At 62.7% G+C, this 26,987-nt stretch overlaps 2 protein-coding genes across 9 annotated transcripts; both read right to left on the bottom strand.

Moving 5' to 3' along the window:
- Window positions 1-176: 176 nt before the first annotated feature.
- Window positions 177-26,987, bottom strand: CTNND1 (catenin delta 1). Of its 7 annotated transcripts, none has more exons than XM_048306644.1 (19): window positions 26,964-26,987; window positions 11,343-11,414; window positions 10,936-11,094; window positions 10,208-10,740; window positions 6,796-7,259; window positions 6,514-6,697; window positions 6,139-6,256; window positions 5,673-5,826; window positions 5,265-5,282; window positions 4,944-5,012; window positions 4,358-4,485; window positions 4,085-4,235; window positions 3,655-3,847; window positions 3,450-3,564; window positions 2,852-2,939; window positions 2,454-2,501; window positions 2,251-2,348; window positions 2,029-2,103; window positions 177-1,839 (listed from the first exon to the last, which is right to left on the bottom strand). In XM_048306644.1, the coding sequence occupies exons 3-19, from the start codon at window positions 11,056-11,058 to the stop codon at window positions 1,831-1,833; spliced, it is 2,568 nt and encodes an 855-aa protein (XP_048162601.1). In that variant the 5' UTR covers window positions 11,059-11,094; window positions 11,343-11,414; window positions 26,964-26,987; the 3' UTR covers window positions 177-1,830. The 7 variants fall into 7 exon arrangements, with proteins under 7 accessions (XP_048162601.1, XP_048162594.1, XP_048162598.1 ...); XM_048306637.1 differs by lacking the exon at window positions 26,964-26,987 and adding an exon at window positions 12,434-12,745; XM_048306641.1 differs by lacking the exons at window positions 2,029-2,103; window positions 26,964-26,987 and adding an exon at window positions 12,434-12,745 and having other exon boundaries at window positions 177-1,842.
- LOC125327344 lies at window positions 12,494-23,670 on the bottom strand. 2 transcript variants are annotated; one of them, XM_048306783.1, is made up of 3 exons: window positions 18,911-23,670; window positions 13,482-13,600; window positions 12,494-12,577 (listed from the first exon to the last, which is right to left on the bottom strand). In XM_048306783.1, exon 1 carries the CDS (start codon window positions 22,829-22,831, stop codon window positions 21,875-21,877), a length of 957 nt encoding a protein of 318 aa, XP_048162740.1. In that variant the 5' UTR covers window positions 22,832-23,670; the 3' UTR covers window positions 12,494-12,577; window positions 13,482-13,600; window positions 18,911-21,874. The 2 variants fall into 2 exon arrangements, with proteins under 2 accessions (XP_048162740.1, XP_048162741.1); XM_048306784.1 differs by lacking the exon at window positions 12,494-12,577 and adding an exon at window positions 12,756-13,259.

The raw sequence follows: 26,987 nt of genomic DNA, 5'->3' as shown, positions 1-26,987 counted from the left end.
CTCTGCTCACTGGTGGCTTTGGGGATGAGGGTCCAAGGCAAAGTGGGAGGGCTGAGAAATACCGCATGGTTTGTCACAAAGTGACACCTCTGGGAGCCACGGAGACCAGCACCATGCCTGGAAAAGGCACTTGGGCCCAGCAGCAAAGCCAGAAACACCAAAGGGGCAGGCGCGCATCACACTTTAAAAACTTTATTTATATAAAAAAATCATTTTGTTTTAAAAGCGTTACAAGAGTGTGCACAGGAATCAGACAAGGAACGGCTTGGCGCTTCCCCCTCCCCGCCTCCTTGGCCCCCCTCCCCACCAGGGCCGAGGAGGAGAGAAGGGGGATGCTGGCTTTTTGGTTCATTTGGAATTAAAAATTAAAAAAGGAATTAGTGTTTTACATATTTAAAGGAAGAGAGAAGAGTTAGACCCCAGAACAAAACCCAACCGAGCTGAGGTGGGGCTGGAAGCAGGGCAGGCCCAGCCAGAACTGGGGGTGAACTGGGGCAGGAGCAAGGCACCAGCTCCGCCCCACCACCTCCCCGCGCCCCAGAGAGCCCGCCCCGGGGGGAGCCCCGGGCTGGGAGGGCTCCTGCTCCAGTTTGCAGCCTCCTGCAGAGGCTTCCAGTTGCACAGGGAGCCCCAGGGCCTCCCGAAAGATCACAGCACATGGATGTGCCCCAGCACCACAGCCAAGAGGAGGAGGAGGAGGAGGAGGAGGAGCACATCCCAGCTCCCACGGCAGCCCAGGCCAGGATGCCGATGAGCACCCCCTGCACCCTCTGAGAGAGGGCAGGGGAGCTGGGTTCCCCCCAGACAGGCTCCCAGCCCCACTGCAGACAGGTAAGGCTCCCAGTGGGGAAGGGAAGAGCTCAGCCCTGCCAGAAGCCCGGGAAACTCCCCTTTCCCAGGGAAGCAGCTGGACAGTACGATTCAAAGAGCTATTTCACAGTGGCAAAAGAAAGGCACGTGTCAAGAGAAAGTCAGCGGGGCAGCGCCGCGGGATCCCGGCTCCAGGTGCCCGGCACAGTGCGCCCTGAACCACCCGCTCTCCCCAAAACCCAAATCTCCTCCCTCTGCGGGACCCCGGCCCACGGCCCCCCTCCTCACAGAAGGATCCTCCTCACACAGGCACTGGGTGGGAGCCAGGGCCCCATCCAGACCCCTCTGCAGGATCCAGAGCTGGATCTCCCCCTTCCCACGCCCTCGAAGCCTCATCTAGAGCAAAGCAAGAGACATTATTGCTGCTTTTCCTTCCTCTCGCCCCCCGCGCCTCCAGCCCCCGGACTCTGGTCCTGCAGCCCTCAGGGAGGAGGGATGCTCCTGTTGTCCCCACGGCCCCGGCTGAAGAGTGATCCTGCACAAAAAAATATATCCTATAGGCAACAAAACCAAACCAAAAACAAGGCGGCGGCAAGTGAGGTCCCAGTCCCTGTCCCTGCAGACGCCTCGGAGCAGGGCGAAGGCGTGGGAGAGAAGGCAGCTCCTGGTCAAGGCAGAGATCCGAGTCCTTGTGCAGCATCCACGCCGGCTGATCCGGCAGAGTCAGGCAGGAAGGTTTAACTCTCAGGAAGAGGGAGGTGGTGGAGGACGGGAGGAGGAGGAGTTGTTCTCAGTGGTGGTGTCCCAGAACAGGGAGGTGCAGCGGCCCGAGGAGACCGAGTGGCCCGGGCTGCCCCGGGGACCCGGCCCAGGCGTTTGGCTGGATGGTTGGCACAGAGAGTCCAGCAAAAATTCCAACAATAAGACAAGGTAAAAGTCGGTCCATTCCACCATGAAGAGTTATATATTTATATATATAATATATTATCAACCCAAACGGAGTGGAGGCGGGGAGGCCAGCTAGATCTTCTGCTGTGGAGAGAGAGAGAGAGGGGGACAGGCATTAAGGTTGGAGCAGGAGCAAGGGCGGAGGCAGGATCACGGCACCAGTGATTGCAGCAGCAGTGATTGGAGCAGGATTTGGCTGGCCAAGCACCCCTAAGAGCACAGCAGGATCTGTCACCACTGTCAGATTGGGCAGGACACCGTGGGACATACCGACACGGGGGAGGGCACAGCAGCATCTTCCTCTGCCTCCTCTACCTCGGGCTGAGACTCCTGCCCCTCCTCCTGCTGCAGACACACGGGGTTAGTAGGGGGCCATGGCATGGGGGGTGTTAGTTGTGGGAGCCCAGCTCTCCCCTCCTCTGCCAGCCAGGACAGCAATGCGGCATTTCCTGCACCCATCCCACTCTTCCCGAGTTCAGGAGAACTGCTCACCATCAGCGGCGCTGCCTTCACCGGCTCCATCTCCCCGAGGTCACCGGATCGGTCCAGCGTCCTGCCGTGGTCCCTCTCGTTGAGCGTGGAATAGTTGTCTGGAGCAGGAGAGGGGACAGTCGGTCAGTCTGCTGCACCACCCCCGCAGCAGATGTGAACTCTGCCCCACTCCCCACATACCGAGGGAGGGTCCCCTCTCCTACCTGGTCCCATGTTGCTCATCTGGATCTCCTCCCGGGAGGATTTCTTGTCTACAAGCATGGGAGAGCACATCAGGGACAGTCCCTGCAGCCAGGAGCCGCAGAGGAACTGCTCCCTGCCCCGGCTGGGGGAGCCCGGGCACAGCTGCAGCTGCAGCTCTGTGACCCAAGGACACCACAGGACCTAAGGTGCCAGCCCCAAGAAGCCATCTAAGGCCCAAACTGACAGCTCTGATGTCCAGGAAAGCCACCCAAGTCCCAGACTGATGGCCTTGTGTGAGCAGCTCTGGCTGCCAGGGGAGCCAAAGCTGAAGAGCAGGGAGGGGACCAACACCAGCTGCCCTGGGTACCCACGAGGCAGAGGGACGATGGCGGGCACGGTGCTGAAGGCGGGCACATACCTGTTTTTTGGTTCCTGTCGATGAGAGGCAAGGTGCTGTCATCAAAGGAGTTGCCTCCCTGGGTCCGAGAGGCATTGCTCAGGTTCACCTACCGTAACAGACAGTGACCACTCAAACCCTGGGCCCGGAGGCTCCTTCCCACCAGCACTAGCACAAACCCAGGAGCCCTCCCACGGCCCTTGAGGAAGGGGCCCAAAGTAACCAGAGGGTGCTGAAGCCCCCACTGCACCCCTGTCAGAATGGGGGGGCCTGCCTGGACCAGGGCAGTGCCCGGCCCTCCAGCAGCAAGGGCAGTCCCTGCTTTTGGGAAGGAAACTGAGCCTGGGAGAACCTCATTCTTCAGCACTGCCACAGCAGCACTTGGGGTGACAAAATTCCTGCCTCATGCTCACGTGGGACAGGGGCACAACACTTTGCAGAGTGCTCCGAGCAGAGACTTCCTGCTGGCCATTGGCTGAAAAACAGCACAGGGACACCTCTGCGAGTGCCCAGTGCCACCAGCAGGGTGAAGAGCTGCAGGCCAGTACTGCCAAGCTCCAGGAACACCCTCCTCCCTGCTGCAGGACCCCCCACCGACCGCCCCAGGGCATCCCCGCACCTGGAAATCTGACTTCTTCCAGCCTTCCTTCTCAAGGGGCTTCCGCAGCTCCTTATAGCCCCAGACTGTCTGCAGGACTAGGGCGGCTGCCCGGACTTCTCTCTCTGAGCGGTTCCTAGGAAGAGGAGAAGGAAGAGATGTTTGGAAACCTGGAGAAAGTGAAGCCCCTCTCCACCCCCAGCATCATCCTTTGAGCAGAGCCTACCCAGATTTGTTGATCAGCACAAGCTTCTCGATGCCCTGTGTTTCCCGGAGCTTCTTGGCCGCCTCGAGGTTGTCCACGATCACTTCATTGATGGTGTTGAGGATTGACACTACTGTGTCCTCAGAGAGGTTTTTGGCAGGGGTCTGCTGGCCTCCAGGCAGGTTCTTCACCAGGTTGGGGATGGCATGTTTGCCTGGGAAGGATAAAGAGCTGGGCATGAGCAAGCAGGCAACAGGACTGAAGGGAAAACCACCGGCAGGTGACCCATTGTGCTGCCCCTCTCTGCAGAGCTCAGCACTCTCTGCTCTGGGCGGGGGCAGCAGACAGAAGCTGGGCTGACGCTGTGCCCACGCACTTCCCCGGCAGCCAGGAGGAGGAGGAGGAAGCTCCTGCCTAGCCCGCGTGGGTACAGGGAGCGTGCCGTCCTCACCGATCAGCTCCTTGTTGCGCAGGTCCACAGCCAGGTTGCGCAGGGCCCCGGACGCCGCTTTCACCACGCGCTCGCTGTCGTGGGTCAGGAGGTCGGCGATGGCGGAGAGCCCCTTCTCCTGGCGCAGGGCCGAGCGGATGTAACGGCCGTACTGCGGGGAGGCACGGGGCCACCGCGTCACCCGGGGCTGGGCACACCCGCCGGCCCCACGGGCGGTGCTCCCGGCCACCCGGGCCCCCTCCCTGCCACGCCGCCAGCTCTGCGGGCACTCACCGTCCAGCTGCCCGCGCACAGGTTCTGGATGGCTCCAGCCGAAGCCTCCAGGATAGCTGGGGTCTTGCTTTCCTTCAGGAGGGAGATGTATATCCGCACCACTTCTGGCTGGAAGAGGAGCTCGTAGCCTGCCGGGAGCACATGGGTAGGAAGGGCTTATCCAAGGGCTCCACTAGCGTCTGCCTAATCCAAAGGGGCACTGCTGGGCAGACGAGGCTGGAAGCTTCTTCCCAGGCTCCCAGGGGGTGGGATCCTTGGCACAGAGGGCCAGGCTGCCCCAGGGTACCAGAGACTCCAGCCGCTGCTTGGCCAGGGGCTGTGATTGACCCCCTGGAGCAGTACTTCCCTCTGAAGGGCGGCTGTCCTGAGGCAGCGCTGACCTCATCCATGCACAAGATCCTCACAACTACTGGCACAGCTCACGTTTTAACAAGCCCTTGGGCATTCCTGCTCCAAACCCAACTTCTGCCCATCGGAGAGGCTCACTTGAATGGGAAACAGCTCCTCTTGCTCGCTCCTCTCCCAGGCTGCTGTGGCAAAAGCTGCCCTGACACCCAAGCCCTGCATAATTGCTCAAGGAGCATACCTTTGGCTGGAGTTGTTCTTTTGGGAAAATCCACTGTGTCGGCACCAGGGTCTTCCGGGAGCTTTTTACCTTCAAACGGCAAGTGGAGAGGCGTGAGACTCCTCCTCTCCCCACCCACCTCGGCCCAACAGCTCTTTGCCACTTGCAGGAACAAGCCCAGAGGCGAGCTGAAGCCAAGCAACCAGCGTGTCCCAGGAGAGGACATTGGGGGCATTAGCCACGCTGCAGGCAGAACGTGCCCAGCTGGGGAGGGGGGACAAAGAGAGCTGGAGAAAGCACCCAATTAAACCACAGGAAAAGTAAAACCAAGAGCGCACTCACCTCTGGAGAACCACTCGTCTATTGGTGAGGCGGAGAGAAGGACAGGAGAGAGGGGAGGCAGGAGAAGAGAGGTGCCGACAGCGTCATGGGGCAGATCATTTGGCAAGAAAGCAAAGGGGAGGGGAAGGGGTAACACAGGAGACAAGGGAAGGCGTGGAATTAATGGACATGTATCCGTCACCATCCCGCCACCACGGACACCCACCACAGCTTGTGTCAAACGCTTTGGGGCAAGCCAAGCAGCAGCTCCCAGAGCCAGGGAAGCAGGAACCACTGCGCCTCTGGAGAAAGCTGCCCCCTCCAGCCTTCACACGAGATGCCCCAGTAGGAGCACAGAGACCCCAGACCACCCTCGAGAGCCGCCTCTGTCCCCCTCCCTCCCCTCCCTGCTGCTGCTGGCACACGAACCTTTGCCTTTCTTGGCCCCGAAGCAGCTGGCGGCGTGGGGCCCGGCATTGTTGGCAGGGGCAAGGGGCGTCTCCTGGTAGCGCTCGGCGTGGGGGATCTCGCGGTGGACTTGGTAGGACAGGTTCCTCAGCAGGCACACACAGTTCTCCACCAGCTGGGGAGAGAATCAGAGCGTCTGACTGAGACGCTGGGAGCAGCACTCCAGCTCTGCGAGCGAGGGCCCGACCCAGCCTTCAGCTTAAAGCTCAAGGAAAACCCAAGCCAAGACCTTAACCCAGGCAGACTGGGAAGCCCTGAGCCAGGGACAGCAGCGTGGGGATGAGTGACACAACCAGGCCCCCGCTGGGGAGGCCAACATTGCTACCCCAAACCGCAGGCTGAGTGCCAGACACCTCCTGGTCCAACTGCGCCAGGTGCACCCCACGCAGGCTCTCCCCTTCCCGACACCAACCCCGCTGTGGGGTACCTTGCTGTCCGAGTCCTTCTGGCCGATCTCGGACTGCACGATGTAGATCAGGGCGTCCACCAGCCCGTCACATTCCCGCAGCTTCCGACGGGCCTCGCTCCGCTCCGAGCTCACGTTCCTGGCAGGCAGGAGAGAACCGTCACCGGAGAGACAGCTGAGAGCAGGCGAGGGGCAGCACGCACCCCGCAGAGCTCAAGAGAGAAAACGGCTCCTGTGGCTCCCCTCACCGAGGGGAAACGCCTCCAAACTCAGGGTCTGCGTCACCAGCAGCTGTCTTAGCAGAGCAGCTGCTCCACAGACCCCTGGAAGTGCCAGGAACGGCCCGGAAAGAGTGTTGCAGCCCAAACCCAGGCCAGTGCTCTGACAGATCCATACCTAAGGCAGCCAGCAGTGTTGGTGAGCACCGACTCCCACTCTATATGGCGGGGTTTGGAGTCCTCGTTGGGCTCCCGCTCCCAGCCGGAGCGGGGAATGACCACCTCATCCGTCAGGGCATGTAGTGCGTGATCCACGATGGCCATCTTGATGGAGTCGTGCGAGGAGAGGTTCCACAGCGTCCCTGCAACGCCACAAGCGGAAGGTGAGCACTCGGACCCTGGTCACAGACCCCACCCCAGGGCCCAGCCTGCCCTGCCCTGCCCTCCCTGGAGTCACTACCTGTGATGACCTCGGTGAGGTCCATGTCGTGGGCCTTGCGCAGCAGGCGCACCAGTGCGGGCACGCCGTCGCAGTTCTTGATGGCGATCTTGTTATCCTGGTCCTTGCCGAAGGAGATGTTCTTGAGGGCTCCGCAGGCGCCGTAGTGCACCTCCTTCTTGGGGTGGTCCAGCAGCCCCACGAGCACGGGGATGCCCTTCAGCCGGCGCACCTCCGTCTTCACCTTGTCGTTGCGGTAGCACAGGTGCTGCAGGTAGGCGGCCGCGTTGGACTTGACGGCGTCCAGCCGGAAGCTCAGCATGGCTATGACCTCCGGCAGCTCCGGCTGGCGCCAGTTCCCTGGGGCCGGGCCGCCTTTCCGCAGGCTGTCCAGGCTGGCCAGGCTGCCCCGCTCGTGCTGGGCCAGCGGGGCCCAGTAGTACCGGTCGGGGGCCATGTCATCCACCAGCATGTCTTCATAACTCCTAGGAGAGAGGGCAGAGGGTGTCTGAGCACAATCCCGGACCTGGGGGAGGCTGTGCCCCCTCCAGCCCACCAGAAGGGATGAAGCTGGATGCTGGTCTCTGAGCCCTGTGGAAGCAGGAGCCAGCCCTGGGGCACGGGCAAGAGCCAGCCCCACAGGCAAGGTGCACTGCTGCCCACCCCCGTCCTGACCAGGAGCAGCTCATCCACAGACTGGCAGCGCTGGGAATGAGCCCAAAAAAGCACACGGAAGTTTGAAGTGTTAACTACTGCCCCACATGCCGAAGTGCCATTTCACACTCCCAGAACACACGCATCTTCTCAAACCCCAGATTCTCCCATTTTTGCAGTCACTGGCACTATAATCCTTCCCCCACACAGGCAGAGGAATCCAGTGATTTCCAACAGAAAGGGATGGGAGGGAACAGCTCCGTCACCCCTGCTGTGCCAGGACACTGAGGACATTCAAACAAGACCCAAGGAGAGGCTTCCACTCTCTGCTCTGGCTCACACCTGCCCCAGGGGCTGCTCAGCCACCTCCCGAGCTCCTGGATCAGGCACACTCAGCTCCTGCCCATGAGCATCCTGACAAGGATGGTGGCAGGTCCTGCTGCTGCCACCACGTCCCTTCCTACAGCCTCTGGTACAGGACTTGCCCAAGCCACCAGCTTTAGAGCCGCTTGCGCAGCCACGCACCCACCGGGCGCTGTGGCACCGCCGTGGTGCGGCGGCGGGCTGCCCGGCTGGCTTCCAGCAGGTCCCAGTGGGGACCACGCCTGGCTGCTCAGAGGTGCCGAGGAGCAGCAGCAGCACAAGGCTGGAGCGGGACGCGGCCACCAACACTTGCCAACACGGCTGGCAGCTGATCCCGCTCCCGTGCCAAGACTCAAGCTCCCTGGAAGGGAGGTCCCATCCCGCCACAGTGCCAGATCCCACCCTGCAAGTGTGGGGGATTCCACCTCCTGCGGTGCCGGATCCCCCCCCAGGCAAGACGGGGCTGGGCAGGGAGCAGGAAGGACCTCCCTTCCCTCCTTCCCTGCAGAGGGAGCTCCGACAAGAGCCCCAGAGCAGGGGCCGGAGCTCTCCGCGGCCGACGGCAGCCAGCACGCGCGGTGTCCCGCGGCTCGAGGCGCTCCTTCGGCTCCGCGTGCCTGGCGAGCTGCCTCCCCGAAGGGAAGTCGTTAACAGCCAGGCTCCTGCTCAAGACAAACATCTCTGAGGCGGGGGGACGCTGCTCTCCCTGTTCCCATCGCTGCGAGCTGGGCAGCCCGTGCGGACGGTAACTGAGAAGGTGAGGGACAAGCCAAGCTCAACAGCGCCTGGATTCCACAGATTGCTGTGATCTTTATCGCTCTCTCTGCCCGGGGAGGGGGAGCCGGCTCAGGGGCCCACCAACCCATCTTTCATACCCTGAGTCGCTCCCACAACTCCAACAGAGTTGACCTCTCCCTGCATGACCCACATCCCCCAGCCTCCCACCCGGCTGCAGCTCCTGCACTTGGCTCCTGTAACCCCCGTCCTCCAGGACCTGGAGGAGCAGGAGCACAGACACCTTCCTGCGCAGCAGAGAGGGCTTGTGGCCTCAAAGGCCACCCAGGACACAGCCCAGGGAAAGTACACGAGCCAGAGTCTCTGTCTGGCCAAGCAGCCAGGGGCTGGACACACCCGTGTAACCCCTTCTGCCCAAGATGTTCCCTGAGGGATGAGACCTGATGGCCATGTGCTCAAAACTGCCCACACTGGCTCGTCCCCGGCTGCCCAAGGGGGGAAAAGCCTGGAGCAGCCCTGCCTGCCCTCCTCCAGCCAGCACAAGCTGCACAAAGCGAGGACGCCGAGCAAATCCATCTGGGTGAGCAACTGCCCTGACTGGTTCAGCAGAGCCCAGGAGCACTTGTGCTGGCACCAGCCACAAGGACAGACAAAGCTGCTCCTTTGGTCCCTCTCGCAGCCAGGAGCTACCCCGGATTTACAGCATGCACCTGGATTGGGCAGATCTCCACAGGGGCTGGCAAGAGTCTCCTCTCCCCCAGGTCTCTCTCCCTGTTGTCTCTGTTTTGTGTCCCAGGATTTTAGGCAGCCCGTGCTGAGCCTTACCTGTCTGCCTGGGCCCACTCTGGGGCACTCAGGAGGTGCTGACACAGTCCCTTCCCCATCTCCAGGACTCTGGCTCAGCCCCTCGCTCCACTGCTACCTCACCACCCCCAGAGCCATCCCCCAGCACCTGCCCGAAGTCCTGCTGACAGCCCAGCAAGGAGCAGAGCAGGAAGCAGTACTTGCGCACGGACAGCTGGCACCAGAGATCAACGGGCAGGAGTCACGACCTCAGGCATGTGACATCCTGAATGCCTGGCAGGGCAGGAAGGAGCTCCAGGACCCTGCTCTGGCCTCTGAGGGCAGCACAGCCCAGCAAGCTGGAGGAGCCGCCATCGCCACAGACACACAAGGAGGAGAAGCTGCTGCTGCCGAACAGGTTGAGCAGCTTCTCCCACCCTGCCCTGTGGCAGGGTCGGGCTGTGCAGGAACGCTCCCGGGGCACTGTGGGGCCGAGCCCTGCTCACCCCAGCCTGGGCTCAGCTCCGCTTCCCGGGGCTGCTCTTGGCTCAGAGAGAGCACAATCGTGGGACTGCAGCTGCTCCCGACACACAACCCACACAGGCACCACTCCCAGAGGGATGCACCACACTGGGGCACACACGGCCCTGGTGGCACAGAGGGAAGGGCCTAGAGCTACATCCAGCTGCCCACCGGAACTCCTGGCTGCAGGACGACCGGCTCAATTAGCACCCAGGTTTAACCACCAATTAAGCAGACAATTAGAAGCGGATGCAAGTTTTCTCCTGCGTGAGCCACGTGTGACTCAGCTCAAAGTGTTGTGTCCGTGGTCCTCCCTCCTCCAAGGAGGGTGAAGTTCAAGGGACCCCAGAGCACCCCAGAGCCTCCTGCCACGTACCTGAGCCGCCGCCGAGCGTCAGACGGGGTCCCCGCCCTCCTGGCCGTGCCGTAGTCAGACATGAGCCCGTAGTCCACGTCTTCAAAGCCCACGCTGCGCTGGTCATCCTCCAGGCCGTAGGGCTCGGGGTGGAAATGGTTGAGGTCCATGTTGCTGCCCCCGACGCGCACCTGGGGCTGGGGGCCGTAGATGTCCTGGCGGCTGGGGGCGCGGTAGGTGTCCATGGAGGGGCGGTAGCGCTCGTCGATGCGGGTGACGCGGGACAGGCTGCCGTAGCTGTGGTCGCTGCCCGGGTACCCGTCCTCGTAGGGGCGGCCGTAGCCGTCGGGGTAGTGGTAGTTGCGAGGGAGGGTGGCTGTGCCCGCCTGGCCCAGGTAGCTGCCGGGGCCCCCGTTGCCGTTCTTGCGGAAGTTCCTGTCCATGGTCTGGACGTAGTTGCTGGTGACGGGGGACGTTTCCAAAGGCAGCCCGTCAGGCCCCACCGGCACCTGCTGCACCGTCCGGGTGGTCACGGTCTTCACCACTTTCTTCACCTGGAAGGGGTGACACGTGCGCAGGACACGGTCACATCAGGAAACCCACCATGTCCCTGCGTCCCCACATTCCCCTGCCGGCCCAGCACTTTACTTCAGGACCATTTCACGCCCTGTTTCAGCTCATGGCAGAGCACCCAGCCACCAGGGTCCCCCACCGTGCCCTGTCCCTCCATGGTGTCCCCAGGCCTGTACCGTGGTCTCTGTACGCCGGGTTGTCCCATCATCTGATGTCTCCACAGACACAACTGACATGGCCCCTTCCGGGTCCTCCTCCATGGTGTACGTCTCCTCCACGATCTGGCCCGGGTCCTGCATCCTGGGGATTGTGCTGTACAAGAGGTGGCTGTGGTCCTGACGGGAGAAAGCAACAGGCAGTCAGACCCTGTCACCAGTCTGGACCTTCCTGGGAGTCAGCTGGATGAGAGATCTTTCCTCACAGGGAGCCCTGATACCTTTCGGAAGACGGTACCTTTAAGCCAGAGTGGGCACATGAGAAGCCCAAGTCACCCTCTCCCAGTTGGAATGGGGACACTGGGGCACTGTCCTGGACCCTCCCCCAGCAAGAAGGCTGCCCAGCCAGAGGGCCGAGCTCCCCCTACCTGTGGCCCGTTGAGCTTCAGATCTGAATACTTCTGCCTTTCCAGGTCAGCATCGCCCAGGAAACGTCCGTTCTGAAACACAGCAGGGCAGCAGGCCTGTTACTACACGGATCCACCACGCATCCATCCTCACCTCCCTGCAGGGCCCTGAGCAGCCCGTCTCACGCATCGGACAGACACACCCGCCGTGCACCCCACGGGAGCCCCAGGAGAGGAACGTACTCCTCAGGGGTCTGTGCCATGTGCAGCAAAACCTCCTCTGGGCCAGCCTGGGGAACAGTCGGAGGAGACACCCTGACATCCCAGCTCTCCCGCACGCTCCTGATAGAATGGCCACGACCTTTCCCTGCTCCCCAGCAGGGCCCCGGACACCTTCCACATCTCCCGAGGCAGGAGCCACCAGTGAACCCAGAGGCCCCCCCGGGCCTGGGGGAACCGCACGGTGGCCGATCGCAGGGTGCTGCTGTTTGACACTTGAACTCTTCCTCTGTCCATCCTGCCCTGCCCCACAGGTCCCTCCTGGCACCACCACCTTCCACAGCCGGAAAGGCACCCGGCTCTTGCACACCACCACGCACCAGCCCTCCGGGCACCCCTCTCCAAGACTGAGCCTGAGAAAGTGAGGAGACACCTCAAGCCAAGGCAGATGAGACCACATTTCCAGCCCTGCAGAGAAGATCTCTCCAAGCCCTGGTTTGGCCGTGGGGGCACCGACAGACTCCAGGGATTTGCCCTTTGTCACACACAGAGGGAGACACGCAGCCCCCAGCCCCAGCATTCCGGCTGCCCTCCAAGCAGCCGAGTGGGATGGGGAGCAGAGATGCCCTGGAACTCAGCACAGCCAACCTCTGACCTTCCCAAAACCAGAGCAGAGCCGACCTGGCAGCAAGACCCTCCAGGCTGGCACCTCCTCCCCCGAAGCCTCTGTCTGCCGAGGGAGGCCTGCGCACCCCCAGACCAACTCCAGTACACCAGTGCCACAAGAACAGCCGGGCCCTCCTCCTCCTCCCGTATCCAAGGAGGGCTGAGGGGAGGCAGCTCCGGGGGCTCCAGGAGCCTGTGCACGCCCCTCTGCTGAGGGGGTGTTTTACCTGGTGCCGCCGGGTGAGCGTGCCGTTGGCCAAGCCCGGGCCGGCGTCCTGTGGGGAGACCCGCACTCGCTCCAGCTGGGCTGAGACATGGCGCCGTTCCTCCTCCAGGGCCCGGGTCAGCTTCTCGAACTGTGCCTCCTGCTCCTTGACAGAGGCAAGGATGCTGGCGGTCGACTCCACTTCCGAGTCGTCCATGGGTGACGGGTGCCCAGGGTGGGCAGGGCAGGGGGCACAGGGAGGCACAAGCGAAGGCGGCTTGGTGGCAAGGTGAGGGTGGGAAAAGTGACCTCAAAGGGCAGGAGCCCCTCTCTTCACGGCACATGATTTTGGGGGAGGAAAGGAGGAGAGAAGAGGGGTCAGAAGAGACTGATTTCATTAAGACAGATTTTCAGAACAGGGGGGAAAAAAAAAAAAAAATCTTACGGCATTAACACCCGCTCCCACCCATCACCAGAGAGCTGGCAAGAGGGTCCTGGAGCAGGACTCAGATGCAAACTGCCCCAGCGTTAAAGCCTGGAAAAATGTCACTGTGGGGCCAGAAGCTCCCCCCAGCACACCAAACAGGTGGGGCTGAGCCAGGTTCAGAAGAGCTGCTGTGGGCTGAGGGAAAACCTCATGGGTAAGGAAAAGCTGTGGGCAGGAAGTGCAGGAGGGGAGGGCATGTCCCTGGGGTGGGGCAGGGGACACTCCTGAAGAACAAGAAGTGACCCATATCCCACCGCTTCCTCCAGGGAAGGGCGGAGGGAGAGGGCCCTGTCACTTATCTGCTCCCTCCTCCTTGGTGTGGTAAGAGATGGGGAGATGGCCCTGGCTCCACAGCTCCTTCCTAGCCAGGAAAGGGGATGGAATGCAATGGGATCCCACTAATGGGGATCCCATCAGCCCCTGTGACTGCTGCCAAAACTCACCACCCTCCAGGGATGCTCAGCCCACAGACCAAGGAATGGGATTTGGCCTGGACCCCTCCAACATCCCCGCCCAAAGGAGAACAGCAAGTGAGCCACAATCAACATTTTGGTACAGAAAGGCAATATTGTTCCATACAGACCTGTTAGAGGAGGAAGCTCAGGTTTGATTGGCAAAGGCACGGGACAGCCAGGTCTAGACGCAGAGAGTCATGGGAGAAACAGCCCAGCCACCACAGTGAGGAAGCAGGAGGGAAGAGAGCTGCAGGGACAGCGGGAGCAGGTCAAAATCACACACGAGAACTCCAAACAGGAGGTAGGGCAGGCACGGAGCTGGGAAACAGGCGCCTCTCTCCCACCCCCTCCCCTCTGAAGGATGGGCAGCGTCTGGAAGGGCCGGTGGGCAGCAAACGTGGCGCTGCTCCCACAACAGCCCCCAGCTCTACGGAGACTCCAGCACCCCTCAGAGAAACGGCAGAGGCGGGGAGGAGTGGCCAGGGCTCAGCCCTCCACCCCTCCCGCGCAGCCCGGCCGAGTCCCTGCAAGCCCGAGAGGTTTTCCCAAAGCTGTGCAGTCACGGCAGGCGTGTGGGGACTCGCTCGAGCCGGGCAGGCGGCACAGAGGCTGCTTTCCCACGGTCTCCAGCACCGGCTCTGCCCACTCCGCTCCCCGGTGCCACCGCCCCGGAGCGCCGATAAGGACGACCCGGGGCTGAGAGCTCGCTTAGGCAGCATCCCTGCTCCCAGCACCTCCTGCAGCCCCTCGGGACCCAGCCTGCAGCACATGCTGGTGCACAGGAGCTCAGTAAAGACTCTTCTGGTCCGTCACACCCCTCCCCACTCCTCCTGCGGCTCTGCTCCCCAAAGCCTCCCTCGGGTGCAGGCGCGTGTCAGCCACGGTGGCACCGCCGCGACGGAGCCCAGCCATGCAGGGTGGACGCTTTCCAAGCGCTTTGGAGGGCGCCCACAGCACGTTCCGCCATCTGGTCACTGCCACTCTGTCATCTGCCTTCATCAGTAAAAAAATCCAGTTGCTCTACTCGTGCCCACGTGGTGCCCAGCAGGAGAAGGAGCTGTGGCACACCCAGCCAAGCCCGGCACCCTGGGAGGAACGCGGCCCACCACCCTCTGGAGCCCAGGCAAGCTTTTGGAGGCTCCCAGACACAACTCCTGGCGCATGCACGAAGCTTTCCACCCCTCCCACCTCGCGGCAGGTACTCCCTGAGGCTTTTCCAACAGATCAGCTGCCCGAGCCTTGTATGGAAATGCAGGGATGGCTCTGACCCTTGCTGCTCACCTGCCCTGCAAACTTGCAGGATTCTCCAAAGGAGAGGCTCGGTGCCTCCCAGAACAGTGCTGACACATCCCAACTCTCATCCCTGAGTAGCACTCCATATCTCTGGTGGGCTACCACCCACTTTAAGCAGGGACACAGATCCTCAGCCTTTCCAGGGCTCCCTGACGGAAGGGGAGCAGCTCCTTGCCACATCCCAGTATTGTCCAGCAGGACACAGGGCAGTCCTACCACCCCACGAAACAGCAGCATCCAAAATCCCAGCCAGCAGTCCCCCAGCTCGTTGGGATTTGTTTCCAGACTGGTATTTCAGCAAACCCTTTAAAGGAGGGGAACAGCCCCCTGTGGACAAGGGATCCTCCACAACATGGCCTTGTCCAAGCAGCTGTGCTCCCCAGCCAGCCCTCAACTGTGCCAATGCAGAACAGGCAGATTTTTAGGGCACGAGAGGGCAGAGGCAGCGCCCTGACTCCAAGGAGAGACTTGGCTAGTCTGGTCTCATGAAGAGGATCACGCCTGCAGCAAGTGTGGACTAGCAGGGTCTGGCTCTGTGGGAATCATGGACAGGAGAGACGGGAGCCCCAGGAGATCCCCTTGGTCCCACACGGCTGCCAGGCAGGGCCCGCACAGCCCACTGGGCCGCCCCAGCCCCACCAAGTCCCCACCTCTGCACGTTCCCTGGGAATGGGGCTGGGAAACATGGACACTAACAATGAAACCTGCAGGGCTGTTAGGGCCCCAGATAAGGGGCCAGAGCAGCTGCGAGGCTGTTTCCTTCCCGTCCCTTCCACAGGGAGTAAACACAACAGCAGGGGAAGGAACAGGACAGGTCCCGCACCCTCCGGCTCCCGTCCCCTCGCACCCGCAAATCCACCAGTGGATGCTCAGGAGGGGCCACCCTGAGGGTCTCTCAGCAGGATCAGGCCACGTTAAGCAGAGAGACTCGGTGTCAGGGGCCATGCTGCCTGCACAGTCGCCATTCCTGCCCTGAGCACTGGACATGGCTCCACAAGGGGCAAGAGGTGCCAGCAGAACGGGGCCTCTCCCAGTTTTCCTCCACCACCAGGACACACCAGCTCCCTCCGCCCTCGTTCCAGCCATTGTCTCTATCGATCTGGGATTAAAGACATAATTATGAAGAGGCAGTGCCAGGTCCAGAGAGGCCAGCAAGAGCTGTCCCCGCAGACACAGCCAACGCCATCCCGGCTGGAGCACGGCCATTCCCTGGGTTTGGCACACAACCTCCAAACTCGGCCCTACACCCCTCAGCCGTGAAGAAACCGCCCCACATTCAGGGACGGGGCACAGCACAGCCACTCGACGCATCCCAATGCCTGTTTGGGGCACTCAGTGGCCATCTCCGGAGCGAGGCAGGGAGGGCAGGAAGGGGAGAGCCTCAGTTATGCATCCTGCTCCCTCCAGCCAGTGAGCTGCTTGTGACAGCGCAAAGCCAAGTACACAGGAACCCGCAAGGGTGAAATTCCAGGGATCGCTTTGCGCCCATTCCCCCCCCTCCTCTTCCCCCCAGCCTCTGAAGATCCAACTACAGAGCATTCTTCCAGAGCCAGACCCTGACCGGCTCTGAGGATGGCTCATGAAGGCCCTTTCATCATGAGAGAGGCACTTGCTGACACACCCGTTACTTAAAAACCCCAGCAAGCCAAAAATATTTCAGCTGGCTCAGTTCAGGGCAAACCAAAAAGCCTAAGGACAAAGCACACCCTGAGCGGCTTCACCCCAGGGGCAGAACCCTCTCCGTTCCTCCAGCAGTCAGTACGAGGGAACACCAGGGAACAACGCAGTGACCCAGGAAGCTCCACATCTAAATCCCCCTGGCCTTATCTCCCAACTTCCCGGCACCAGCCCCACCCTGTGCTGTGCCCACAGGTCCCAAAGCCACAGCGGGTCCACTGGAGAGATGTCACAGAGCCTCGGGAGCAGAGCTGCTTGCTGGCCAGCAGGCAGCTGCCAGCCCACCTGTGTGCACAGAGCTTCCCCACCACGATCTTCCAGTCTGCATAAAGGCTTGGCCACAGCCGGACAGGCACCCCAGACCCTGAGCCCTCCACAGCTCTCCAGCTGCAGCCAGCTTTGACACGGCAGGTTCTTCCAAAACCTCTCACCCTGGCTTCTTCTGGCAGAACTGCCTTCCCACAGAACAAATCCTTTGCCTGGAAAAATAAATTTCCAGGGCCAAACCACAGACATAACCTCTTAGAGTTCACCTGCACCCTCCTGTGCCAGAGGATGGAGTCCAGGCCTTGAAGGCTCCCCACCAGGAGCGTTTTCCTGGAGTCTGCCATGGAAAGATTAACCCCAGGGCCCAGACCGAGCCAACAGATGGGGAATTGTACTCCACAGGCCAGGGAAAATGGACAAGATCCGGCAGATAAGACTCAGGCTGGAGGCTTGACAGGCAGCACCACTGCAGCACAGGGGATCTCCAGCGTAGTCCTCTACGTGGATTCTTCCAACAACCTGCTCCAGCCCTGCTCCATGCCCCAAGTCCCTGGAGAGCTGTCACCCAAAAGTCTTGGGATCCCTGGGGCTAAGGCCGCTGCCTCAGCACAGAACACTTGGGGCAAAGTTCAACCCAAGCACCTGCCAAGTCAGAATCTCCTCTGCCACATCATCCCTGCCCCAGCAGCCTGCTAAGGGACGCACCAGGCGCCCACGGCCATCGTCCTGCGGCCACCAGGGAGGGGGAACAGAACGGCATCGGCCCTTCACGCAGCTTCACCGCTTGTTTGAGACCCCCGGACACCTGTCCAGCGCGCGGCAAGGTTTGTCACCATGGCCAGACACCCTTGGCAGCCCCCACACCGTGAAGCATGAGCAGAGCCCTTCTCCTCCAGCTCCATCAGAGCCAGGATGGACACAGCCCCTCATCCAGGCTGGCTGAGCCCCCGTGGGGCTCCTGGGCCAGACCCACCTGCCACGCTGACAAGAAGGGATGCGCTTCCTGAGGAATTTTGCAACACAGTCCCCAACTCTGCTCCGATAACTGGCCTTTCCCTCTCAGCCCGAGGGCCTGAGGAGAGCCAGCTGGCTGCCCGCTCTCTGAAAGCTCTCAGCACCAGACCCTGTCCTCGAGAAAGAGAGGAAGCAACGAATTCTCCCGGTTGCAGCTGCCTATCACGATGCACTTAGGAAAACAAACTCCATCAATAATTCAAGCCTGCAGTTGTCCGAGTGCTCGCAGTGCACTTGCTCTGCACAGGCTCACAGCCCTGCTAATTCACCACAGGCTTCTGGTCAGTCTCAATTACCTAAAAAACAAATGAGCCAGCATCCTTGGCATCTTTCCCCATGCTGAGCGCAGGGTGCAGGCTCACACATCAACCCTTAGACCTCAGCCTGGCCGAAGCAGCAGGGCACGGGAGGGGAGACCACGGGCCCGGGCTCACCTGCTCCTGTGTCCAGCTCAGAGCGCCTACAGCCCTCAGGCCATGGGGGAAGCAGGACAGCTGGTGGTGGGCAGTAGATCCCACATCCCTGTGCGGGTGAAGGAGAGTTTTGGCTGCTTTTCTCTCTCCCCCAGAGGCAGGAAGGTGCCCACAGCCATCACTGCAGAGCAGCCCACCCTTGAGGGACCCCTGCCCAGGACTACATCCTCACTGCCAGGCTGTGTGAGGCCCCTTGCCCCCATTCCCCAGCATACCCTGGCCCCTGCCAGACGCTACATCGGACGAGAGGTTTCCCTGCCTCCTGCCCTGGGCTCCAGGAGGGCTCTTCCTGCCGGCAGGTCACAGAGCACGGTGGACTTCGGGCAGGCTGGCAGGTGGCCAGGAAAGGGCTGCTCCAGCGGCAGGTCGGACACTGCCCTGGGCGCCTGCCTGCTCCGGCCCAGCCCCACCTTCCCCGTGGGGAGCCGTGCCCCAGGTGCCGGTCACGGCAGGAGCCCGGCGGGTGAACACCCAGGAGCGGCGCCGCGGGCAGGGACAGGCAGGGAGCCGTTCCTCCTCCGCCCGTCACACCCAACTGGTTGGACTGGCAGCGGGATCGCCACCTGGCCTACCTCACCTGCCGCCCCCAGTGCCAGGGATGACGATGGCCACGCAGCCGGGACGGGTTGGGAAAGCCTCCCTTCGGAGAGGGGAGTCACCTGGAGACGCAAGCCGGGTGCAGATCGCACCTTATAAGGGAGCGGGCCGGCAGCCAGGGAGCAGGATGAGGAGGGAGCGATAAGGGCAGGGTGGGGCTGGAGGGGAGGAAGCAGAAGGAAGCAGGAGTGTGGGTCGTTCCCTCAGCCAGGGCAGGGGGCCGAGAACGGAGATACCGATCGGGTCTGCAGGACGGGTCTGGACACAGCCGACGTTGTGAAACACGGGCGATCCCCCGGGGAAGGGATCTGTCCCTGGCTGCGCTGAGGTCACCGGGCCGGTGCCACCCCGGCAGGGCCAAGAGTGAGGCAGCCGAGCACGGAGCGGCGCAGGGTCGGCTGTGGAGAGCTGCGATTGTTCTGCTGGAATGCCAGCAATCCTGCGGCGGGGCAGCTGTCCTCCCAGGCACACCAGGGGCCACTCGCCCGCCTCCGAGCACGGCCAGGACACAGCATGCCAGGAGCTCCTTCCCTCCAGGAGAGCCGGGAAGCTGCCGACCCTCTGCACCGGCTGGATGGAGCACCACGGCGAGGGGAAGGGAGACGAGCTTCCCTCGGCATTTTCAGGGAGGAGAGGACCGCAGGAGGGCAGCCAAGCGGCCGGGCTCCGGGCAGAGACTCTGTCCGCCCGCAGCCCCCAAGCGGGACGGCCACAGGGCCGGAGCCTTCCTGCCAGCAACATCCTGCTGCATCCCACTGCCCCACTGCTCCCATGGGGCACTGCCTCGAAGGTCCCCGCCCTGGGGACAGCAGCAAGCAGGGTCCCCGCCGCCCCTCTGCACCAGCCCCACGGCTCACACCCCCAGGCCCAGGAGATTCACATGTCGGGAGCCCTGCAGCAGCACAAAGGCGGCTCTCTCTCCTCGCTGTGGGAATTCGCAGCTGAGCGCTCGGCAGGGACAAAGGGATTTCACAGGCACATCCCCAGCCGGCGGCCGGCCTCCCTCCCCCCGGCGTCCCCGCTTCCTGTCACAGTAGCACCAGACCTCGGGGGCGCAGCAGCAAACAAACACCCAGCGCCAGATTCTGGGAATGGGGCCAGAGCATTCCCGGGGCAGGCCACGCTTCGGCAAGCCAGCGGGCTCCTGCTTCACCCCAGTGGCTCCCGGGCAGGGGGAGGCAGCAGCCCCCCGGCTCTGCCACCGCGGCCCCAGGCGAGCAGGTGAGCCGGGGGGATTGCAGGGCAGCCCCCTGCTCCACCCAAGGAACAGTGGCCACCTCGAAGGGGCACATGAGCTGTCCCCACGGCCACAAAGCTCAGTGGACGCTAGCGCAGGGCTGAAGGTCAACGCGGCCCCCCGGGCTCCAGCCACGCCAATGTCCCTGCCCTTCACCCGTCCCCCCCACCCTCCACCAGGCTCAACTTTGCCATTCAGCTGCCTCTCTCCCACAGAGAGAACAAACACACCAGAGATAAGGGCCATACTGGTGGAGTCCAGGGAGCAAAGTCCCCTCTGTGAGACCCGAGGCTGCCTGCCCAAGCCGAGGGCACTGCAGGTGGGGGAAACCGCATGCTGTGGCTCCCCATCCCAGGGGCACATGAGCTACTCCAGAGCACACAAGCGCTGCTGGCTGTCCCCAAGCAGAGAGTGCAGTCTGGCGGCCAGCATTCCCAGCAGGATTAGGGGCAGCCTCCCTTTATCAGGCCACGGGCACAAGCACCTGCAGCTACCTGTGCCAGCCCAGCACCCGGGCACACGGATCTGGGACCATTCCCGGGCATAGAGCTCTCCCCACAGCCCTCTTCCCAAGGAAGCCACTTGAGATCATTTCCTGTCCCGCACCTGCAGCCCCAGGAACCGGTCCTGGCTCCAGTTACCCTGCTCCAACCAGTGGACAAAGGAAGCACAGGAGAATCTCACTGGCACCAGCACAGGCCCTGCACCACCGGGGACAGCCAGCACTATCCGCCCTTCCTGCAAGAGCAAGTCACCAAGGAACCAGGAGTGGGGAGAAGGGCAGGAGACAGGGCCCCCCAGCCTTCCCAGCAACCCCACGTGGGGTCTCCCCACCCAAAGGGTACCCGGGCACCCCTGAGGCTGACAGGGCGCCCCTCCCTCTGCCAGAGGGGACACGCTCCCCTCCGCTCCCCGCGCTGAGCAAACAGGTGAAGTAGCATTTGGTGAGGGAGTGGCCAGGAGGGAATTGCCGAGATTAAGCCAAGCTGGCCGGAGGGAGCGGCCCAGGAGCGGGACCCCCTGCTCCCCCTCACCGCAGCCAGCCCAGACTCCCCGAGCAGGTAGGGCGGCCGAGGGCTGAGTCAGAGCACAAACCACGCGGGGCTGGGCTGAACTGCCCGGCTCCTCTCGCTCGGCATGACCTCATCAGGTGCCCGGCTCTCCAACTGCACGCGTGCATCTGCTGGAGACGGCTCCGAGGGCCCTGCCAAGAGCAGTAATGAACGGGTGAAGGAAAGCCACTGGAGAAGCATCAGGCAGGAGCCAGGGAGTGAATCACGCACGGCTGGAGGTGGGGAAGGGGGTGCTGCAGCAGGGTGACAGCGAGCCCCCCAGAGCGCTCCGAGGCCCCGCGAGCTGCACACACAGGCTGGCGGGAGCCAGCGCTCACACAGAGCGGCAAGGGACACACAGGAGAGCGGGCCAGGCCACGCTCAGAGGGACGGCAGGACTCCATCCTGCCCCAGCCCCGTGCCCAAGCTGCCTGCACCCCCAGCTCTCTCACCGAGAAGCAGCTTCCCAGGCTCCTGTGCGAGCCGAAGGGAAGGAAACCTGCGCTTCCTGGTCAGACGGGAGATGACATCGTGGCTTCCCTTTCCTGCAAGTTTCTAAACACGACGTCCTGCCAAGGACCACTCCCCGCCGCCCCTGGCCTCCACGCAGACGACCTGGAACCAGGCTGGGAATGCCAGGCACGGGCACCACCACCAGCCCAGCCTCGGCCAGCTGTGCCAGCCAGAAGGTCAGCGTGGCCCACCCAGGAGAGCAGATGCCTGGCCTTCCAGCTTGCTGAAAGCATCCTGCCTCCAGGGAACACATCCGGGGGTTCTCTCACCCATAGTGCTATCACATTGCTGTCCAGGGCTGGGAGCATCCTAGAGGAGAGGGTGGAAGATGTTTTCCAACCCCGTGAGGCTCTGGCTGTGCCCGCCATGCCCCAGAGATGGGTTGGTTACCTGCACAGCTACAGCAGCACCAATACCACAACCCCAGGACACCATGTGCCCCCTAAGCCAGCTCTCCAGCCTCCCTCACACACCTCATCTCCATGGCTGCACGACTCCCTCAGGGCTCCCTGACACCGTGGGGCTGCCAAGGCTCCTGAAGGCAGGACAGGGCACCCTGGGAAGCCAAGCACGAGTCCCCTCAGAGCTCTCACGGCTGCCAGAGCTTTGCTCCGCAGGCCCATCCACCTGCCCTTCACAGGCAGCTTCTCTTGCTGCTGAAAGGAGAACGGAGAAGGGAAGTGAGTGGTTTTCCACCCCAGCCAGCTGCTGGTGACAGACCCTGGGCAGAGATCAGGGGAGAGCAGGTGGCTCTGCCGCACCAGTGCCTTCTGGAGGTAAAAGGAGGCAAAAAGAAGGGAGAGGAAGGATGGCACAAAGCCAACCTGGAGTAAGCGGGCTCCCCACATCAGAGAGGATTTCTCCCAGAAACACCCTGGGCTCTCCACCTCCTCCCCCTCAGACCCCAGCGAGCAGGAGGGGGACGACATCTCTCCCCCCGGAGCGAGCCGGCCTGCCCGCAGCTGAGCCAAGCATGGCAAGCAGCAGCCCTGCGTGCAGCAACACGCTCGCAGGAATGTGTTACTCCATTGGGCAAGGGGCCTGCCAGCAGCATGCAAACACCCCCGGTGACCCACCCTTCCAGGTCGGAAAAACTCGTCTTTGCAGTTCCACACACTCCCTCCCACCCACAGCAGATACCCACATGCAGCCCAGCACCACCGCCTCTCCTTTCCGACTGGGCCGGGACCGGGGCTGGGAGCACCGGGAAGCAGCTGAGAGAGCCAGGGGCTCTTCTCAGAACGGACCAGCCCCAGCGCCACACGAGATGGGGGAGAGAGGAAAACGCATCGTCTGGGGACAGGGAGACGCCTTCCTCCTTCTGGACAGGGCGGGAACCAGTTCCCCATATTCATCCAGTCCAAGGCCACCCGGCTCTCACACACAGGGCCACCTTGCTCCCTCCCCCAGGTAACCACTCTCCTATGCAGGAGGCGCTTTCACGGTTGCAAAAGCTGCGTGAGACGAGGGGAGAAGGGAGAGCTGCCCTCCCGCATGCTCCGGCTGCTGCTCCCCATGCCCAGTGCCCACAGCCCAGCCCTCGGGGACCCAGCAGTGGCAAGTACAGCTCAGGTGTGCCCAGGAGGGCCAGTGAACTTTGAGCAGCATTTGCTGTGACCAGGGCCAACGCCCAGAGGCCAGGATGGAGGTACGGGAACAGCTCCTGCCCTCACATGCACGAGCCCAGCATGCTGCTGCCACCAACCCCAGCCCACCCAAGGGCATCTCATACAAGCCCTGGAGCTGCAGATGTTTCCAGAGCACCACCACCCTGGCCAGGCTATAGGAGAGCTGTTCCTAGGCCTTGGCCCCCACCCCAATTTGCCTGGACCCTTCCCTGTTTGTGCTGGAAAGCCAGGCACACCTGGCCTGGACAAGCACCCCACCACTGGTACCACAGCAGAAATCCCCCACCCCATCAGCACAAACATCTGGGCACAGAACTGCTAAAATCGAACACGGGATAAAGGGTTCAGCCTGGCTCAGGTCCTCAGGCCTGCACTGGCACAAGCATTCTTGGAGTGGGTAAGAGCTCTGCAGTGCAAAGTCACCGTGGACCTGCCGCACAAGGTTAGGGACACCGGCACAAGCTCCTGGGACCCGCCACTCCTGTCAGCATCCCCTGGCAGGGAAGGCCATCGCCCTGAAGGCAGCAGGAGCCAGTGTGGAGGGCTGGGCAGCAGGGACCATTCGTTCCCACCTCAGTCCAAGGTCCGTACATGCCAGACGTCCCACTGCCAACCTCCGACCAGCAGCTGCTCCGGGTTGAGAAGAGCAGATGAAAGCAGAGGTGACTGGCACCCTGGCTAAGGGTTGGCCCATCCTGGCACCACGCCTGGCAGCTTGCGCTCCTTAGTCACTGGTTTGCCCCCACACCCAGCAGAGCCACCTCATCTCGCCCCTCCTCGCACAGGCCACCACAAGGAAGCAGTATTCCTCACAGGGAAAAGCTGCATCCTCCATGGCCAAAGGGGAACAAGAGGATCGCACTGCCAGCCCCCAACAGGCTGGGGGCACACGGGAACACAACAGAGCACATGAACCCAGAGGTCAGGCCCCGCACACAGCGGTCACCGGACAGGGCAGAGGGACAGGCGCGCCTGTGCTGAACCAGCACCAGCAGCCTTCCTGGAGGGAAGGAAGGCGGATTAGCAACAAGCACAAGACAGGCAGGAGCCGGACAGACTCATCAGCCTGCTGCTGGGGGTTTCCAGCATAAGAACTGGCTCTAAGAAACCATTTCCTCCCCCAGCCAGCCTCCTCCGATGATATAAAGCAAAGAGAAGGTTGTGGCCACCTCGGAGAACTCGAGGACTTTGGTCGAGAGCCCGTAAATCCAACCCCTTTCCGACAGCCTAGCGCTGAGGCACATTCCTGAACTCTGTGCCAGAGGACAACCTCCTCCACTGGCCAAGCCCTGTGTCACACACAGAGGAGTGCCTGAATCACCCAGGTTCGAGTTTTGTCATCACATCCAGGCAACACCTGTTGTCTTCTATTGACCCAAACCAGCTCCGGGTTCCGCTCCTCTCTGTCAGCGAGGCACGGACAGGACACAGCCACGGCGCTGCAGAGACACGGGTGTTCAGAGCCAGGAGAGCTCTGCACTTCCCCGGAGACAGCATCACCACAGTCTTGGGAAAGGGCTCTGTCCTTGCCAGCAGTAAATGAGAGACAGTTATGAGGGGTTGTTGGGAAGGGAAACCAAGAGCTTTACCCAGCACTCTCCCCCTAAGGCCACAGACATTGGTAAGCTATTTCGAGAAGCCAACAGCCTTCCAGGCACGGTCCAAGCCACACTATTATTTTCTGGGTGTCCTAAAGCCACCTCCACTGCAGATACAATGGGCCAAGGTCTTATCTCCGTGCCAGAGGCTGGAGGAGGGAAGAGATGAGAGGCAATCCAGGGACAGACGCCGGCTCCGCGGTCTGGGCTGGACCATTCATCTGACTCCCAGCCCATCTTTAGGGAAGGGATGGCCTCAAGGGCTCCTCAACCACAAAGATCAGGCCCTGACCTCCGCGTCGGAAGGGAGGAGGCTCACCCCTCCGTGGCCGCCCAGGCAAGCCCAGCACGCTCCACTGAGCGAGCGCTTTCATCCTCCCACCCCTTCCAGGAAGGCTCCGCGCGAGATTCCAGCAATGCTGCACACAGCAAAGGACAGTCATCTGCACACTCAAGAGTCCGGCCAAGCTCAGCCAAGTGGAAGAGCAGATCCTTAAAAACTGCCTTATTGCTGTTGACAGAGCACGAGCAAACACCAGCAGGTAAGGAACCTGCCTCAAGAAAGCCCTGGGAGCGGGATGGAGCAGACAAGGTACCCCATGGGAAGATGACTAACAATTCCCCTGCCTAGATTCTTCCCACAGACCTGATGGACACTGCCCCGCTCCACTGGCAGGAGCCCCAGCAGAGGCAGCAGCCTGGGAGTCACCAGCCAGCCGCTGACCCCACCTTGCCACAGCCAGGAGAGAGGGCATGGAAGTGGCAACTTCAAACACAAGCTCTGAGCACGGCTTATGGGATCCCAGCATGCCTGCAGAGCTGAGGACAAGCTCAGTGCTCCACTGCAAAGACCTGGGCAGCCGAGTCCAAAAGCATCTGTGCGGCACACGGAGGGCATCAGTGAAACCACAGGTAGCTGCAGTTGAATACCGCCACAAGGCTCCGTGTGCCCAGATGCTCCCCTCTGGCTCAGCGGGAGCTGGGCAGAAGCCTGGGACAGGAGCCTCCAGCTCCTGCTGGTCACAGGACAGCCCAGCCCCCCCAGATAATGGCCTGCGAGCCCCATCGTCACCGGCTCCCTAGAAGGGCATAAGCACCGAGCCCTTGGAGAGAGAGAGAGGGAGGCACTCCAGGAGGTCCACCCCTCTCTCCCAACAATCAGAGGAAGCTTTGTTGTCCAGGCTCCCTCGCCCAAAGCCCAGGGCCATAACGGAGGCGCCCCACCTCCCTTCAGCCAGCCCGCGGGTGCCTCGCCGATGCCAGCAGCCCTCATGACTGAGAGCCACCCAAACTTTCTCACCCCAAGCTAAGTCTCCTCTCTGCAACGCTCCGAGGAGGCATAGGAATGCCCACGGTGCAGGGGAAAAGAGATGCCGAAGGAGGTCACCGGAGAAGGCATGGCGAGCGCTGGGTAGGGGGGAGGCAGCCGGGCTGTCGCTAAATGACAGTGTGGCCAAGGGAGACTCAAAACGAAGCGGCTGCTGAGCAGACCCCCGAGGCCGGCTCCGGCACCGTCCTGCCTCCCCGGGAAGCGTTTCGGTGTCGCTTGTGAGCTCGGGCGGACAGGCCTGTCGGGCTGTTTTTAAGCTCAGAGCGGTTCCATTAGGAGGAGGCGCAGCCCCACCCGCACGCTTGACCCCCCCGGGCACACCGGCCCCTTCCCCGCCAGAACAAAGGCGCAGGCGAACGACACACCGGGCGATGAGCCCCTGCGCGGACGGGCAGAGCCGAACCGGGCGGCCGGACGCAGAGCCGGAGAGCCGGGCCGTGCCCCGGCCGAGACCCCGCGGAGGGCCGCAGCCCCGATCCCCGCCCGGGGGCGGGGGGGCCCGCCGGTGCCGGCCGCGGGAAGCTGGCACACGGGCCGCCTTTGTTCCGGGCAGGGCGAGCGGCGGCGGCCCCGGGCGGGGAGCGGGGCGGCCGCCCGGCCCAGCCGCCTTTGTGTCGCTCCCCGCGGGCTCCCGGGCGCCGCCAGCGCCCCCGCCAGGGCCGGGCTCCGCCGCCCCACCGGTCCCGCGGGGCGCGGCCGCGCCTGGCACCGGCTCCCGGGCAGGAGGGGGCTCCCGGGGCCCGGTACCGACCGGGCCCGGCACGAGAGCGCGGCCAAGCTCCGATCCGGCCCCGCCGGGCGAGGACCGGACCGGACCGGCCCGCCCCGCCGCGGGGGCGTGCGGCGCCCGGCAGGCGCCGGCCCGCACCGGCTCCGCTTCCTTCCCTCTGCTCCCCCGAGCGGCGGCGCGGACGCCGCGATCGGTACTCACCGTGGCCGGGCTCCTCGGCGGGCG

The sequence above is a fragment of the Corvus hawaiiensis genome, chromosome 6, assembly GCF_020740725.1.
Source record: "Corvus hawaiiensis isolate bCorHaw1 chromosome 6, bCorHaw1.pri.cur, whole genome shotgun sequence".
NCBI lineage: Eukaryota > Metazoa > Chordata > Aves > Passeriformes > Corvidae > Corvus > Corvus hawaiiensis.
The sequence above is the reverse complement of the archived record's forward strand: the minus strand, read 5'-3'. Positions and strand labels throughout refer to the sequence as shown.